Source organism: Candoia aspera, chromosome 4 (assembly GCF_035149785.1).
Source record: "Candoia aspera isolate rCanAsp1 chromosome 4, rCanAsp1.hap2, whole genome shotgun sequence".
Classification (NCBI taxonomy): Eukaryota; Metazoa; Chordata; class Lepidosauria; order Squamata; family Boidae; genus Candoia; species Candoia aspera.
The window spans coordinates 3,671,531-3,690,245 of record NC_086156.1 but is presented as its reverse complement, the minus strand read 5'-3'; the positions used below and the strand labels follow the sequence as shown (position 1 = coordinate 3,690,245).

General features: G+C 41.7%; 1 protein-coding gene across 1 annotated transcript in view; it reads right to left on the bottom strand.

Moving 5' to 3' along the window:
- OBSCN (obscurin, cytoskeletal calmodulin and titin-interacting RhoGEF) overlaps nt 1-18,715 on the bottom strand; it is a 193,689-nt gene that overhangs the window by 86,162 nt on the left and 88,812 nt on the right. The window contains exons 51-61 of the mRNA XM_063301888.1: nt 18,155-18,421; nt 17,013-17,282; nt 15,772-16,038; nt 13,741-14,007; nt 13,241-13,507; nt 10,833-10,835; nt 10,141-10,413; nt 8,039-8,305; nt 6,090-6,362; nt 3,857-4,129; nt 1,117-1,383 (exon numbers count right to left, since the gene is read on the bottom strand). Coding sequence (XP_063157958.1) covers nt 1,117-1,383; nt 3,857-4,129; nt 6,090-6,362; nt 8,039-8,305; nt 10,141-10,413; nt 10,833-10,835; nt 13,241-13,507; nt 13,741-14,007; nt 15,772-16,038; nt 17,013-17,282; nt 18,155-18,421 — 2,694 coding nt within the window. The remainder of the gene's footprint in view (nt 1-1,116; nt 1,384-3,856; nt 4,130-6,089; nt 6,363-8,038; nt 8,306-10,140; nt 10,414-10,832; nt 10,836-13,240; nt 13,508-13,740; nt 14,008-15,771; nt 16,039-17,012; nt 17,283-18,154; nt 18,422-18,715) is intronic.

Genomic DNA, 18,715 nt, shown 5'->3' with positions numbered 1-18,715 from the left:
CTCACAGGACCAACAAACTTCCAAACATTTCTCCACTGAATTGCCAACTTTATGTACAAATAAATAAGTAAGCAAGTAAGCAAAATCATACACCAAAGAAAACCCAGACTTTTGTATTTCTGTAAGTTGGTAGGATTGGATGAAGTTTATTCTCGGCTTAATATCTGAATAGTTACACAATTTGATGTGTTGTGCTGATAGGAGTTAATTCTTGACCTTTGAAGAGGAGTGGGAGGACATGGGGAAGACACCCCAAGGAGATCAGAGAATCAGGACTGGGGCCTATAACCTTTCCCAGACACAACGTATGTGTATTTTAGATACAGCTTCATCAATCTGAAGATCTCTTCCCAAACCAAAGTTTGGAGTTTAATGAGCTGAAATTCTTCTCTAGCCAAAGAAGACTCAAGATAATGTCCATGGCCACATAACAAAAACCCTGTTCCTTTTTTGGGTGTGCTGTATGGGCAATGCACATCAAAAAGGCATCACACGACAAGGCCTCCATCTTTTTTTTTTTACCCCCCCCCCCACTGCATGGATGCCTTGGCTGACACTCTTGTGGACTATACTATTATAGCGAAAAGAGCCATTTCTCTTGGTCTAGAACCCCTCCTCACACAAGTTACACACTTGAGAAAATGTCCACTTCATTCCTTGCTGTTGATTTTGCTGTAAATTGTCCTTTTGTTTAATAAAGTACATGGCAACTACCAAAGGGGTACAGCTCATGATGATGTCCTTCTGTTCCATGTGTGATCCCAGATATGGTAGGTCAGCTATATGGACATTCTAAGAAGCAGCGATAATCACGTAGTGGGTCAAAACAGCCAAGATGGCAGAAGTAGTGTTGTTGTCATCAAAGCTTGAATGCATGATGTTGACACATGCACAAAAGGGGCAGGGCTTGGATCGTGATGCCCCATCTGCCATTTGTCTGTTTTGACTCTGCAGATGCCCTGAAGATGCCACTGCTTAGAAAAAAGAACTGCAGGGGAAATGGCAGTACCGTAGTCCACCCAAGCCAATATTTTTCAGTCAAACGTCTAAGACCAGATTTAGTCATGGAGAAATTATTCAGGTGATGAACACAATGGAACAGCAATTCTAACTTACCTTCAATAGAAAGATTGGCAGATGTTCTGATTTCAGGAGAAGCGATGCAGGTGTACCACCCCTGATCTTCAGATTTAAAATCATGTATGATGAGTGTCTGTTTTTTGCCTTCAGAGACGATTTCGTATCTTCCCCCAGGTTGGATTGGTTCTTTCCCTTTGACCCAAACCACCTCTTGGGCCTCACTGGACAATTCACACTGTAAGCTGGCCTTCTCTCCTTCTGTAGCAGACTTGTCAACCAAAGGTCGAGTGACTGCAACAGGTTCTAGAATTCAACACATGAAAACTGATTAATTTTATTTATTTGGATCAATTTTGGGGCCTCAATGAACAAAATGTCCACTTCATTCCTTGCTGTTGATTTTGCTGTAAATTGTCCTTTTTGTTTAATAAAATACATAGCAACTACCAAAGGGGTACAGCTCATGATGATGTCCTTCTGTTCCATGTGTGATCCCAGATATGGTAGGTCAGCTATATGGACATATGGACAAGGTTATAGAAAAGTTCTGGGCCCCAAGAAAGACGAATAGAAAGAAAGAGTGAAAGGTGCAGAAAAGAAGAATAAAAAAGAACAGAAAATAGAAAGAAAACAAAAAGTAAAAATATAGTGGAGAGAAAAGAAATATTTATTTATTTATTCGATTTCAATAGCTGCCCATCTCAGCAAGTGATATCTAAAGAAATTATTTCTAACCTTCATCACAAGTATAAACACTTTTTACCCCTCTTAGTTTACAACCAATGATCTCTTCATCCCATATCTCATCTCTTGTCTATAGCAAAATCTATAAAGCATCATCTTTTCAGTCCTAGTATCAGCAGAAAGTCCATTAACAGTTACCAGAAATAACAACATACCTTATTTTAACCTTGATCAAATAAACCAATTTTATATTCCTTCCTTTTACTTCTAACAGTCTTAATCTTTAGTCCATTCCAATAATGTCATAGAATTTTATTTGTTTTCATTTCTTCTTTGTCCCTTCTCACTAGATTCTTTAAAGCTTTAACAAGCCTCTTTTATAAATCCAATATAAAATAATTATCCAGGTCACTCTCTAGGTTTATTATTTGTATTTCCTTTTTGATTTTTAAAACCTCAACCAGCTTCTTTTGTACATCCAGTGCGACATCTTTTTCCATGTCATTCTTCTAACCTGTCATTTGTAGATCCATTTTTGATGCTATCTGTGTCTTATCAAATAAAACTCCCTCATCTGCCATTTCTTCCAAAACATCGTTTGGACAGAGTCTATCCATAGAAGAAAATATCGCTATTGACATTGTTGATACTAACTTCTGATTCCATTTTTCAAAAGTGTCCTTTAATATTTTCAATGTTAAAATGTTTTGTGTCATTTTATTCATCCAAGTTAATTAGTTTTTAATCAGGCTTGTGTATTTTTCTCCTTTAACTAAAATCTTTAGTTCCCTCTAGTGTCCAATTTTTAAAAATTCCTTACCTTGCAAAAGTTGAAACAAATCTATTTCCCACAGGAAGGATTCTTTATAATTAATTCCAAAACCTTATTCCAAATTTATCTGGACCCTTAATCCATTTATAACTTTCTAAGATCAAAGTCTTATTTAGCTTTTTGCTGTTTATTTCAATTTTTTTTAATTCTTAAGCATATGATTAAAATTTTCTTTTATTAAGGGTTGAAGGAAAACTCACCCAGCATTTTCAGACTTGTCGATCCAAAGGTCTCTAATAGTTTAAAAGTAGTTAAGCAATTTCCAAAGATGATTAGAAAAGGAAATTTGCAAATTTAGTGTCCTTTAAATGGCGCTGACCATGGTTGAGAGCAAGATGGCTATTTCCATCATCTCCCAGTGCTCAAAATCCACCGGAGACCGCTGTCTTACAGTCTCCTTGTAAGAAGCAACTGTTCAGAGCACACGTGGGCAATCTCCTGTCCTTTCCTTGTCTGTGTTGGAAGTTCTGGCAAATCCAGCATGCCTCATTTGCATGTGAATTAACATGTAAATTAAGTTGTCCCACAATGCAACTCTGAGGAAGCTGTTTGTTGCCACTCCCACTTGCTCTTTCTCTCTTCCTTCTCCACCAGAAGCAAGCACATGGATGTGTGCTGCTCTCCTCCATTCTGGGCACCGTGTGGTGGGCCTGGAATTCCCCTTTCTTCCACACAGCTCTTGGCAGCTGTAGGGCTGAGAGTTTAGGGCAAAACTAAGAATTTAGAAAGGAAAGAAGAACAAAGGAACTTCATCTTTTCCACCAAGATGGATCTAGCAGAAGCAACATTAAAGTCAGTAAGAAATTCTTTTACTTATCTCAACCTAATGTGTCTAAGCATGTGATTCTTCATGCTTGGGAGGGCTGAGTTTGTAAGATCAATAACCTGTGTTTCTCTGGCATGTTCACTGAAGCTATCTAAGATAATTTTCTTTTTCTGTGCAGCTTCTCAGCTGTGTTATAAGCTCTGCTCCATTTCAGTGGTTCCAGCAGGCCCCTGAATTGGCTTCAGTCTGGAGAGGTTCCGAAGAGCCGGTCTACTCACTGGGTCTTTGTTCTTTGCTGTGGCTGTCAGCTCGTTTCCACGGAGCCATCTTCAGTCGGCCCTTTCTTGCTCCAGAAGTGATCCTTTTGCATCAACCTCATCCTGATGCAAAGCAATGCAAGTATGTGAGTTGCACCTTTTGTGCTTGTTGTCCTCCATTTGGACCCCTATGAATCAAAACTGGTAGCATCAGAACTGTAGCCTGTTCCAACTTACCTAGGACTGTTAGTTTGGCAGAAAGAATAGCATCTCTGGCAGCAAAAGTTATCTCTCCACAGTGGCAGAGTTCAGCTTTCTTCAGTATGAGTCTGTATGTCTTTCCTTCTGCTTCAATTCCCCAGTTTTCATCTGGTTGGATATCTATGTCATTAATATACCAAGCAACCTCGTGGACAGGTACGGCTTCACTTAACACACAACTGAAGACAGCTTGCTCCCCAGCAGGGACTGTGACATCTGGCAGCGGCTGCAAGAATTCCAGCCGCCATCCTGGAATGATCACAATATTTATTTACTTGTTTATTTGATTTCTATAGCCGCCCATCTCAGCAAGTGAATCTGGCTAGCTTACGACAATAAAACTACAGAACAATTAAAACAATTACAATTAAATCAATTAAAATACAAAATAAGTATAGATGGCTGCCAAGCAAGCAATGTATAGATGTTAATACAGCCAAGAGGCGGGACCATTCACACGCTCGAGGCCCCAGGCCCAGGCACAAAGCCGGGTCTTCATGGCCTGATTAAGGCCAGCAGGGTCGGGGACATCCTGATTTCTGGAGGGAGGATGTTCCAGAGGGCAGGCGCTATGGAGGAGAAGGCCCGCCTTCTAGTTCCCGCCACCGACACTCCCTGGCGGATGGGACCCGCAGCATACACAACCTGCTAGATCGAATAGAAACAACTGGGAGAAGGCGGTCCCTTAGGTAACTCGGCCCCAAGCCATGAAGGGCTTTAAAGGTGACAACCAGCACCTTGAACTGCACCGGGAAGCACACCGGCAACCAATGCAGCTCCCGTAACAATGGTTACACCATCAGTCCTTTCAAAGCAAGGAAGGAAAGACTTTGACACACTGAGAAGCTTTGAGGAATGGTAGGCTGATTAAAAAGTGGAAATACATGACAATTTTAAATGTTTGGAAATATTGTCTACAAAGGGCAAGTTAGAAACTGAATATTTACTAAGTGTTGTTTTTAGTAGATTTTTCTCTTCTTTTTTCTCTTTCTGTTTCTTTTCTTTTTCTGTTAGGTGATTTATCCTTAAATAATAAAATAGTGAGGATATTGGCATTCAGCTCAGAGATTCAAAAAGACTTCTAAAATCTTTTTTCTTTTGGTCAAAAATAATTCAGTGTATTCTGCTTTTTATGGTTAATCCTTCAACAGCAATGTACTACAGTAAGCACCAACTGTACACCTTCTGCAATTTTTCTGTCCACCTACTGATATTGTATCTTTGTGGTTTTTTCTTTTTTTCTTTTGCTTGTCTATTTTTTTAAAAAAAAGATTAAATAAAAAAATAAAAAAATAGAAAGTGTATGAGAGAAAAAACACCAAATTATGTGTAGAGGCTCTAAACTGTTCAGGAATTCGTTTTCAAAGCAAGCTATTTACAAAGATGCAAAGATTCCACTTTCCTGTTTGGTCAGAGGTGTGGAATGATACACAACGAAAACTCAACTGCTGGGCCCAGAAAATTAAACTCTAGCCTAAGAATAACTGACACACTACAAAAAACAGCTGAATGTGTGTGTGTGTACACACACACCATATACATATACATATACATGAATACTCTGATAGAAGAGCCCATGGAAAGCACGTTCAGGAAATAAGATTATGTATTTATTCTTCATTTTGTGGAAACTGCTGCAGTGCATGTAGATAATCACTTAAAGATAGGTCATGGGGGAGAGGTTTATAGGCACAGATCTTCCCACACAAGTCTTACTTCTGTTTCAGACAGAAGCCACATCAATATAAAAACTCTTCTATGACTTAAAAAGGCTTTTGACATCAACTTCACAGCCCAAGAAGGCATTATTTTATACTGCAGTTAATTCTGTGTTGCAAAGTATTTTTCCAAGCACTGCCCCCAATTACAAATGCAAAATGCTAAACCACCATGTTGTTTATTTTGCTGATCTGGCATTGTGGTTTAGTCATTGTGGTTTGTAATTGAACACAATGTGTGATCAAAGCCAATTGTGCTTAATTTCATACATGGAGATTCTCAAGTACAGGACCCTGATTTTTAGAGAAAAGGCAGGATATCCATCTAACAAATATGTAAACCATAGTTTTAAAAAATGGTGCCATATGTAAGCCCCAAAATGATGTTACCTTTGTGAAACATTAAGATCTGGGACCATTCAGAAAAAGGACAAGGGATTGGATAGGAGCAATATCTAACTGTCTTATGGAACAAAATACTTGGTTGTTACCTTTTACAGTCAAGAAGGCAGATGTCACCACATCACTAGCCTGGAAAGTCACCCTGCAGCTGTCCTGAACTTTGAGGTTCTTCAGAAGAAGAAGATGACGGAGCCCATTTTCAAAATAAACCATCTCAACGTTTTCAGCAGTTTTTGCCGGCACATCATCGATCAGCCAGTTATAATTGTAGCATTCTGGCTTGGAAAGATAGCACTCAAACAGAGCTTCTCCTCCTTCCATGGCATCAACATTCTCCAGGCCCTGGATGACTGTGTTCTTGGCTGTTAGAAAAAGGCGTTAAAAATAATAATGAGATGAATAATAAAAAGGCATTAATCGCTGACTTTCCCATCATACAACATCTAAGTTAGCATGAAACAATAAGACTTCAGATGGACTGCAGACATTGGCTGTTTGCAATGCTTTAGAGGTCTTTTCAAAAAAGTAGTGAACTCCATCTTTAACTGAAATTCAACCCTCATTTGATGTAGATTAAGAGCTCTGGAAAGGAGTGAGGGTTTTCATTGGATTACTAAGTATGTAGGAACAGGACCTGACTCAGGAGCCTCTGCAGGGGGGGCCAAACGTGACACACATTAAAAAAGGGTAGAGGTTTAATCCCATGGTTATGGCCTCCTTGATTTTTCAGCCCTCCCTCCCCATGGGGATGTTGCTGATAACAATCATAACACTGTAAGGAAGAAGCCAAGAAGGACAACACCATTGTTTGGCTCAGCCAGATGTCAGTCAAGGGCAAGATAAGTGTTCAAATCAGGCAAAAAAGCCCAAAGTTGTATGTGACAATAAGTCAAAGTAAAGGTAAACCCTGGGGGTGTCCTTGGGGGGGACATGAGGAAATGACAACATACTGCACATGCTGCTTCAGTACTCATGGTGACTCCCCTTTTTTATTATCCTTTTCACACACCATAGAAACATCTGTGTAATGAACTGTGAATAATGCCAATGAAATTCAGGCTCACCCAAGTTGATCTTGGGTGGTGAAGAAGCTGTAAGCATGACCTGAGGCATCCTGTATAATTATATATATGCTTTTTTAATGTCCATAATAGGAGGCATAATTTGGTCCCTCTGCTCGTCATCACAAAGACTTTCTTAAATTGATTTTATTTAGAAACGGGCTACTGTGCTTTCATAGAGTTCAAAGCAACTGAACAGCCAAGCATTTAAAAAAAAATACTACAAGCAATTATAAAAATAAAACCAGCATTAAAAAATGTAAACAACCTTGGAACAGTAGACAAGCCAAGTAATAAATAATATTTCATCAAATAACACTTTCAGAAGCTTGAGCTCTGAGTAATAGCAAAGCTTGCAATAATGTGTAGCCATTATAAAATGTTTTAGGCTGCTCAAAATGCATCGCTTAGTTATCCTTACAACAGCCCTGTAAGGTGGGCCAGGGTTCCTGTTCAATATTGCACACAGAAAGACTAAATCGCTGACCATGACATGTGCTAAGGAAACTCTAGTGGCCTCATGGCTGAGATTCAAATTCAGCCAGGCCCTCTCCCAGCTCTCTGCTTCTGTCTGAATATATTTTGTGCAATGGTTTACTCCCAAAATAAAGGGCAGGTTGGGGAGATCAAACAAAGCATGTTTGGAAATGCAGGCAAGTTAAAATCTGCATCACCTCAACATTCTCAGAGACCATCACAGTTTCTCTGCAACAAGGAAAAGCCTAAAACCTAGCATGAAGGCTTATGTTCTCACAAGGCTGTTCTTCCTGCTCCCCAAAGCCGGATGAAGGCGTTAGCCGACCCCTCCGTAAAGACCAGATCTCCCCATTCTCTTTGATCTGCAAAAAGCTGGTAGCTCCTCAGGTCTGGCTCCAGAAATGGGTCTGCTGGTCAGCAAAAAGGAAGCCAGCTTGGCCCCCATGTTAGCTGCAGTGGTGCTCCCACGATCGTCTTCTTTCCACTGTGGTAGACCTCACCTTGCACATCAAGCATAGCCACCACTTTGGTGCCTCCAGCTTCACAAGAATAAATCCCAGTGTCCCCAGGAAGAGCAGGCTTAATTTTCAGTTTGGCCACGTTCCAGTCCTGCTCAATCACAACTCGCTGGTCATCTGCCCCAAAAGGCTGGTCGTTCTTCTTCCAGATGGCCTGCACTGGCCGAGAATACTGGCAGATGAATTCTGCTGTGCCGTCTTCCTCAACAGTTATGTCCTGCATGGGACTGACCACCTCGATGGTTGGATCTGTCAACCGATACGTCAGGAGGAATATGGTATTAGTGCAGCCTTGGGGGAATATTTATGGACACTTTCTTTTAAAGTAAGTGCTCTCAGTGAGATGTGTCAAAGCAGAGACCAGAAGCACTATTTAGTTTGCTAAGGAGTTTTAGTTCTTGCTTGGGTCAACAATGAAAATGATGTAAGCGCATGGGTTAGCTAACGAGGCAGCAGGTCATCAGTCACCAATAGGCTAGAAGCAGCTTTTCCTAACTTGGAAGCCCTCCAGCTGTGTGGACTGCAACTCCCAGAGTTCCTCAGCCAGCATGGACAATGGAGAGAGTTCTGGGAGCTGAAGGCCACACATCTGGAGGATACCACAGATGGAGAAGACTAGGTTAGAGCAATGTCTCTCTTGGTGCCTTCCCAGCATTCAGCAACCTGTACGCAACTGACCTATTGACTTTCATTACATCAAACATGTTAACATAACCTCTTCCAAACCCCAGTGCGTTTTGCAGTCAAGGTTAAGAGGAAAAGAACGATGGCCCTGCAACAAGAACACCGGCACTCAAATGATCAGTGGGTCTGGGGGGAAAAGTGCTCACACACTCTCTCTCTCTTGTCTGATGATCCTTCTAGCAATGTGTTTATAAATTTACTACGGGCCTAATTCTGGGTTACGTTCTGGAAGAAAAGATTTGGGAAGCAATCTGAGATGAGTAAAAGAAGAATCCCAGTGTCCGGTGGGATGGTATCAGAGAGATGATACCCACTGCAGAAATACCCATCCCCGAGGCAAGTCTAGGCCAGCCTTCTCTAACTGGAGCATCCTTCAGATGTGTAGTGCTAGAATTCACATCCTAGAATTCCCCAGTCAATATGGCCAGGCTCAGGATCCTGGGAGTTGAGTTCCAAACATTGGAGGATGCCAACTTTTAAACAGTTGATATCGCCGCACTCATATCCAGCTCTAAACATCAGCAACAATTGGACTTGAAATTCACAAGAACCTAGTTTTATGTTATTTACACTAAAGCACTAAAACAGTTTGGGGGAGGGTGTGATAGAGGTTCCAAAGACAAACTAGTGCATCGCAAAGCATGAACCACACCATCACTTAAGCATTTAGAACCCCGTGATGTGGAAATGAATTATGTAGACACAATAACCTATTCCTGTCTGGTCCTATCAGATTAATTTCCATAGGAGATGTTGAGCCCATTTATGCACAGAACAGAAGGGGGTGGCAAAAGCTAGGGATATTTGCATCCTCTTGAAAATATTGGGCAGGGTCTTCTTCCTGATGGGCATTTGCATCTGAAATTCAGGTAATAGTATCATTAATTTCCCCAGAAATTGGAGAACTGGGGTAAAGAATGGACATCTATTGACAAAGATGGAGAGGTTTGGGGTAACCCTGTTTAAGACCTTTTTCCTAATAGGCAATGTTACTCCTGTATTAGTTACTGTACTTGGGTGTGTATTTAAGCATCTCTGAAAATCTCCCAGTTGCGTCACCTTGGCCTGTTGCTACACTTTTTTCTCACTTGCCCATGAGAACCACCAGACAACATTGAAGTTAAAGCCATTTTGTTGGAATCTTTTCAGCTGCCCTACAAAAGATTCTAGGAACACCCCAAAGCTAGATATTTATGATGGCCCAGAAGGTGGGAGGAGCAGATGCTACTAAATATCCTTCTCCAAGAACAATGAATAAGGTGCAGGCTAGTGCTTAATGTGGTGCCTACAGGTTAATGCATGCCTTCCAGTAGCTGTTTTGCAAAAGTTAGTTAGGGGTCACCTGAAGCACAAAGCAAGTGCAGCGTGGTTTGTGGCCTGACATTCAAAGCCTCAAATACCTTTGATTAATAATTTAGCCGAGGATATGTGAGGGCCTGCCCGGAAGGTCACAGTTCCTGAATCATCGGGACCCAAGTCTTTTAAGGTCAGAGTGTGAATTCTCCCATCTTGCACAGAGATTTCATTCATAGGGCTGTTGTGAAGAGGGGAGCCATCCAACCACCACTGTACATTTTGCATTCCGGACCGGGAGAGCTTGCAGGTAAAAGTAGCTGATTCACCGGCAAAAACATCTGTGTTCTTTAAACCAGAAACTATCTGCATTTCCTCTTCTGTGTAACAGAGCAAGAGAACGTACGCCAACGGAGGTATAAAAATGGACCTTTTTATGTTTCTGCTAATCTGACAACATGAACCATTTCATCAGGAGAGATGTGCAAAATTAGCATCTTCAGACTTACAATGAAACCCACGAGAGTAGTCACCTTTTTTTTCCCATAGAGAAATGATTAGGAACTGGTTTTTCACAAAGCTGGCATGATGTTGGCATGATACACCATGGCTGCAACTGTCAGCCCAACTATGTAGACCAAACCAAGAAATCTACCCCACAAGAAGGCCAAAATTATTTTTATTAATATTGATTATAATAACAGAATCTTGCAAGTTTAATTGTGCCTTACTACTCCCCACCCCCCACCTTATACTCACGTGAATTAGAGAGGTGTCAGCCTGAGTGTTTTATGCCTACCTTCTTGTTTTGGACTTAAGCCATGTTTTTCCCCTTGCCACTTTGGTAACAGATCTGGCCTATCTCTATCAAGGTCATCTTCCTTTTTTCTACAGCAACTCATCACCTCCTTAAAAGCTTTTGGCAAAATTGGTTGCAACAAGATAATGGGAGTTTCCATTTGGTCACCCACTGAAAAAGTCAAATCCAGCTCCTGGTAACTTCACGGACACATCCACGGATGCACTTTTCTCAGCAACAATATGGAAGTCATTTCCCTTCTTCTTTTCTTGGTTGTTTCCCACCCAAGTGCTAACCAAATCTGACCCTGCTTAGCCTTTCAAAATCATCCAAGATCACACATTAATCTTTTTAAAAAGTGATCTCACGCCAGAACTGCAGAATTGGAAGACAAGCTGCAATAAGAATCCTACAGTTTATTAAGATCATTTCAAGGCCTAATTAATACATCCTTGTACAAAGGATGGTTACATGTCAAAGAGATCTTTTATTTACAATCATTCATTTTTCTGATTCATGTAACTCCCCAGTGACTATATTAGAAAGAGTGATTTGCCTCCAAGCCTAGCTATATACAGTTTAATAACAACAAGAAGATACATAAAACAGATGTGCGGGTTTGATTTTTATGTATCAAAATAACTTGCCCTTAAAGAAGAAAGGATTAAGGCCTAACCTGCAAAAGAATCAGGTGAATCATTTTCTCCTTAAGTGGCTAAGGTTTCTGGAGTGCCTCCTGGTTCTAATGCTCTCAATCATAGCCTCTCCATTTCTAGAAAATGATCCATCTCAGTGTTGACAGTTCTGTACAGGGTTGGCCTTTCCAGAAACATAAACTAAAGTCTAGCAGTAAATCACATTCTTCCCCATATCTCAGATTTGGGAAGAAAGGCCTGGCTTGTAACTTGCCCAGTCTGCATTTGAGATGTTTTATCAACAGAGGTGACACCATAATTCTTTCCAGAACTGGGTCTTCTTAAGGGCTGCTTCACATGTACATGTTCTTCACTCAGCACTTCATCAGAATAGCACGCTTGATGGTACTTCCTATTTGACGTTAGCTTAGCCCCCGTAGTTAATAAACCTGATGTTACTCAATATTAAACCAATCTGTGCACTCAACTGTTAAATCACTAAAGGTTGAAAAATGAATCGTTGAAAAATAAGGGTGATACAGGTGTGAACAGGGCATCTGCAAGCAAGGGGTCAAAAATGTCAAAATGCCAGTCACAACCATGAGATCAAAGCCATGCCCTTACTTAAGGGCATGAAAAGGGGGCGGGGCTTCAATTCCACAGCTATGACTTTTTACCCACTCCCCCTATGGAGAATCAAGAGCTTGCCCAAGCATTGCAGAGCTATTTTTCAGCCAGTAAGATGTTCTCCAGATGAGTTGTTTTAGGATTAGGCATATGGAACTAGGCAACCATCTTTTGAGCATGCTTTAATTTAGCTTCTCGTACGGAGTAGGGAATTGGACTTAATGGCCTAAATGTGCAGATTGCAGAGAAGAGGGAGAAAGATGGTGAGGGGCTTAGAGGCTAAATCCTATCAAGTACCCTGAAAGGAACTGTTTATGTTTCACCTACAGAAGAAAAGGTGAAGAGGAGACATAGCAGTCTTCCATTACTTCAGGGGCTGTGCCAGGGAAGAGACATTGGATTTATTCTCCAGAGCTCCCAGGAGCAAGAAAAGAACCAACAGGTGGAAGCTTTACAGAGATAGATCCAAACTTGAAAATGAGGAGGAGGAATCCCCTGGTTGTGAGGGCTATGGAGCAGTGGAACAGCCTGTCTCCTAGAGTGGCGAGGCTCCATCACTGGAGGTTTTCAAGCAAATGTTGGATAGGCATTTATTTGGGATGGTCTGAGGATTCCTGCACTGGGCAAGGGGCTAGACTGGAAGATGTCCAAGGCCCCTTCTAATCCTATGATTCTATAAAGTGCCCCCTTCCAATTCTATTGTTCCATGGCTCTTGCCCAGGAGCTCCAACCAGATGCCACACCATTCCAATGTGCCCACCCAGCTGGGTTGTCCTTAATCTCTTGTGGCTCACAGAAAACTGGGCTTCCAGACAGTAAATTTGTATGGTAGGCATCTTCTGCATTCCCCCAATGCTGCTATATACCACCAATTGAAAACTGCTGCTTACTTTAAAGTAAAAGTACCACATCTGGGCTGCAGCTCAGGTTATCTACGGGGAACCAAAAAGATACAGAAAACTCTAACGCTTTGCTGCCATCTTATGGCTGGCTGAGTATCGCAGTCCAGAAACGGCAGCTCCATTTAAGATGGGCGAGGACCACGCCATCCAGAGGCTGATGATTCTACCCTGTGGGGTTGACAGTGTCAAACCATTTGGCTGCAGGGTTTACAAAATATAGATGGAAGGAGAGTGAGGAACGCACCTTGTACATAAACCGATCCTGTGGACAGTTCATCTCCCGTACTGCAAGTGTAGGAGGCACAATCCTCAGGTTCCACATCATGGATGATCAGCTCAACCGTGGTGCCTCTCTGATTCATCTCATACTTGGTGCTGGGCTGCAGAAGGAGGGACCCTTTCCGCCACTCAATGGGAGCATCAGGACTCGAGATCTTGCCGCACAGGACAGCCTTCCCCCCGGTTTCCGACTCCACATTTTGTAACTCTTCTTCAAAGAGAACGGGCAACACTACCAGGCGGAAATGAAACAAAGCATTGGGATGCACCCAGTGCCCTTTGCAGGCGTTGAACCACAACTCTATAATCCCCAGCAAATGCATACCTTGCAGAAGACCATTCCAAGAAACCAAATGGAGCCGCGCTTGGGGTGGGGTGGGGGTTCATTAAATGAAGTACTTTGCCCATCCCAAGGAAAAGCATGAAGAAGACAGAAGACTCTGGGACTTCCCCAGCTTTCCCTACCTTTGACCTTCACTGTGGCAGTTGTCTGCTGGTCTCCTGAATCACAGGTATAGTCCCCATCATCCTGAACTTCCAAATCATAAATGAGAAGCTCTGCAAAGTTCCCTTCTTGTCTGAACTCATACTTCTCACTAGACTGAAGCTTCACGTTCCCTTTCTTCCACACCACAGGAGCCATGGGCTTGGACAACTCGCAGCACAAAGACACCGTGTTTCCTACTTCAACCTCCTTGTTTTGCAGGCCCCGTTTGAAGAGCACAGGAAGAGCTGAAAGATGAGGCATACACTGAAAGGGGCCTCGCTGGTGAAAGGACAGTTACAGCCCACCATCTGATTCTTACCAAATGCAGAATGGTCCAAGTTATTTCTTTTCCTACGACTTTCGTTGAGGAAGTTTGGACAATAAAGAAGAGAGATGGAAGAACACTTGACTCCTTCGAATTATGGGTTTGGAGATAGTTACGGCATGTACTTGGACAGCAAAAATAATGAATGGGGGGATTTTAAACCATGTCACGACAGGAACATCACTGGAAGCTAAAATGCCCAAGACTGCCTTATTTTGGTCATATCACACATTTCCTTAGAAAAGTCAGCTATGCGTTCCATCCTGAGATATTTTCATTAAATTTCACTAAACCTTCTATTCCTTCAAAATATGCTCTCTTTTTTTTACCATGTTGTATATGTTAATGTCTGCAAGGATTCTAGATGCCTTGTATTGGAAAAGATTCTTGATTCCCCTCTTTGGAAGAATGGCTAATTAAGTTGTATGAGCATGCCTTGATGTCTAAAATAAATTTGTATTTAAATAGTAATACCAATGCAGACTTTTTAATTGGAAGCCATTTTTAAATTACAGTTTTATACATGGAGTTGTGCCAGCCCCAAAATTTGGGTTTTAGAGTTGTATTTTAACTTGACATATAACCTTCAGCAGTGCTGCTCAACTTGGCAGCTTTAAGATGTGAGGACTTCAACTCCCAAAATTCCCAGCCAGCATGTGGCTAGGGAATTCTGGGAGTTGAAGTCCACACACCTTAAAGCTGCCGAGGTTGAGAAACACTGATCTGCAGTGTTGCCTTAATCACTTATATTTTCTTTATCACCTACAGTTTCTCTCTCTCTTTTTTAATGAATTGTGTTAACCAACTACCTTTAAAGTTTAATGCAGGTAGTCCTTGACTACAGTTGGGACTGGCAACTCGGTCATTAAGTAAAGTTCACAAAGTGAAACTGCAACTGTGATTATGATTGTACTTCAGCTTTCCTTTGCTTTACAGACCTGCAAAGGTCATAAATTTGAGGATTGGTTGCAAAGTTACTTTTTCATCACTGTCGTAACTGGGAACAGTTGCTGTACGAGGCAGCTGCTAAGCGAGGACGACCTGTAGGGACATCTTATGATTAGAAAATGGGTATGAAATCCCTTATAGTATTATAAGCTTTTGATGATGTATTGGAATATATTAGTTATATGGTATTTCAGATTTGTTGGCTATCCACCCATATTTCACTACCTATATTTGGTCCTTCGTTATCCATTCTCTAATTTCGTTTAAATTTGTACTCGTTTTTGTATTATTCAATATTCTATAGAATTATATTCTATAACATTATAGATTTGTTGGGAGCCAAGTGATGCACAAATTGAATTAAATAAATAAATAAGCATTTATAATATTGTATCCTATAATACAACTGTTGTCCTATATTTCGATTATCCCATATATTCTTTTAAATATGTATAATAAAATATATAAATTTTTAAGAATCAACTATGCTCAAAATGGTTGGAGGGGCTAGAAATCAAGGCCAAGCAAAAACAAGCTGGACCGATACTAGCTTAAACCTCAAAATATTAAACAAAATTATAAAACGTTAGAAAAAAATGGAGAAAGCTAATCTAGAACGTCTCTGAAAATCAAGTAGACAGATGGAGAGAGAGAAAGAGAATCTAGAGTGAGTGTGGCAGGAGATGATTTCTCCCAACAGTTCTCCAATTGCTGCTGTGCCTTCACAAGCACTCACCTTTAACTTTAAGCCTGGCAGTGCTTTTCTTGCCAGCTGTGCTACAGCTATATTCTCCTGAGTCTTCAGGGACTACATCATGGATGGTCAAAATGTAGGCAGTGCCTTCTACCGTGACTTCAAACTTCTGGCTGGGCTGGAGTATGGATGATCCCTTTCTCCACTCCACTGGGATCCCAGGTTTGGAAATCTCACAGCAGAAGGTTGCCATGCCATCTTCAGCTACTTCTGCATTCTCCAGCTCTTTTAAGAAGATTATTGGTGCAGCTACAGGGAGGAAAGAGAGACCACTGTTGAGCAGGTAGAGCACCACTAAAAAATAATTCTCTTTTGAGTCAAGCTTGGCTCCCGCTGACTTCATGGACGCACCCATGGGGTTTTCTTGGCAACAGTGCCGAAGTAGTTTGCCTTCCTCTAGGGTGTTCCCAACTTCCCCGTCTAACCTATAGTTCTGACAGTTCCTGGTGGTCCCCCATCCAAGAGGTCTGACCCATTTAGCTTCCAAGTCCAAATAAGATTAGCCAGTTCCTTCCATCTGCTGAGACAGAACACCAGTAACTGAACACTGAACTGTCCACACTTAAACAGCAGGTTTACTCTTGGGTTTTGAGGACACCCCCTTATCAGACATCTGAACAATGATTCCCTGTTGGCTTCAATCTTCCCATTGATCGTGTTGAGTAGGAATCCTGGATACCAGAGCAATACATGCAGAGGTCCTCAGATTGGGGAAGACCACCCCATTGGGTGTTACAGGAATTTGTAATCCCCCCACCTCCCACCCCAATTCTTTAAAGCACTCCCAAATCACGTACATCGGATAAGGACAGATTACTTTGTTTCCTTAATAAATACAAATTATATTGAATGAATTATTAGGGGTTTGCAGAACACAGAATATCTGGGGGAGAGCCAAAATCACTGAAGTCACAGTGAGATAATTTGTATGCTCAGAAACAAAATTTGCTCTCCAGAGGAACAGTTCATTTAGATGAAGTTGCTTTTTAAAATGCAAATGCAGGACATTGCTTTTTAACGTGGAAGAGCATCTGGGGAGAGGTGTTAAAAAAATGAAGATGGTAGCTGTGACTGCATGATCAAAGACTGGTGACGTGTGTAAAAAAGGGGCAGATCTTCAATCTTGTGGTTGAAAACCCCATCTTGATTTTTTGGGCCCCTGCCCTTTCATGGATGTCCTTGTGGAAGATCAAGCTCCATTCCAAAAGGGTTGACTGACTTACCTTGCACCAACAACTGAGCCTCAGTTGAATTCTGACCAGCTCGGAAACTGATGGTGCCAGAGTCTTCGAGAGTGACTTTTCGGAGAATGAGGGTGTGAGTTTTCCCTTGAACTCCAATATCATTCATTTCATTGGACTGGAGAGGCACGCCTGCCAAACTCCACTGCACATCTTTCGCCTTCTCCCGAGAAACTACACAGTGAAACACAGCATCCTCTCCTTCAGTAAGGGTGAGATCTTTCAGTGCTTCTTTGATGGTAGCCGGTGCTTCTACAATTGAAAGAGAATACTTTTTATTTCTTTTATTTATTTGTGAATTTACATCCCATTATTTGGTTTATCCAAACACTCTCCAAGTCTTTCACTGCAACAGCAGCTGTTAATTCAGGCCAATATTCATCTGTTGCAAAGGAAACCTGTGAATTATCAGTTTGCCTGCTGATGATTAATTTGGCTCAAAGAATTCACATTATTGGCTCAAAGAAATTATTCCTTTAAATAATCTGCAGGAAAGGTGAGGACTTTTTAGCAGTGGAGACTGGGATGTCTGCAGGGGGGTCAAACAAGTCAAGATGGCAGCCATGACTGTGTAATGTAAGACTGTTCTTTACTTGTGTAAAAAACAAAAAGGTGGGGTTTCGATTGTGCAGTCACAGCACCATCTTGATGTTTACACACACACACAGACACACACACATGGATACCCCTGAGAGGAGATGACTTTTCTTGAAGGAATTTATAACAGAAAGACACAGAAGAAAACTTTAGGCTCCTGCTCAAATCGTATCAAGGGGAATTAGCTGAAGAACTCCATGACAGTTGAAGCAAGCCCATCAGAAAGCCCCAGTTTCTCCAGCTATCAGGGAGAAGAATTGCAAAGCCAGTATGCAGAAACCCTGCCTGGCCTTATGAGCCAATTCCTGGGTACCTTCTTCCCTTTGCAAAAAGTAGTAAACTTTTGGGATTTTAGCAGGCAATGACAACGGTCAACTTTGTCTGGACCTGAAAGCTCTACGGGGTCAGATCTGGTGAGGACTTAGATGGGAGACTTCTAGATTCCAAGGGCTGTAGGCTAGGCTGGGAACTTGAAAGAACATCCCAGAAGGTGCCAGTCTCCCCCAAGAGACAATCCGAAGTCTCACCTTTCACCAGCAGAGAAGCAGTGGTCTTCTGGTCCACGGTTTCACAGGAGTAGTCCCCAGCGTCTGCAGAATTTAGCTTGCAAATAGTCAGTTCTGCCACAGCACCCACTTGCTTCAGTTTGTACTTGTCTCCAGAATGTAGCAGTGATCCTTGCTTTTTCCACTGCACAGTGGCATCCCTTCTGGAGGTTTCGCAGCTCAAGGTGACAGTGCTGCCCTCTTCCGCCTCCTGATTTTCAAGCAGCTTGATGAAATGCACTGGCAAAGCTGAAATGGAAGAAATCAAAGGGAGGGGAAAATAAATATATGGTGAATAAACATCCTGGCATGACCACAGGTAAGATCTACCCCCTAACCTTGAGGTCCACTCCAGCTTGATCAGTTGGTAAACATTTAACAGCAAAGATTTCTTCAAATCCAGCTTGAATTGCATGAAAATGTGTGCAAGGACTTCCTTCTGCAGGCCAAAGTAGCCACTAGGGTAGGAGCATCTCCTAACATAAATCACGATAAAGTCTTCCTGAAGTCGAACTCAACTCTTGATGACTTCATGGACATGTC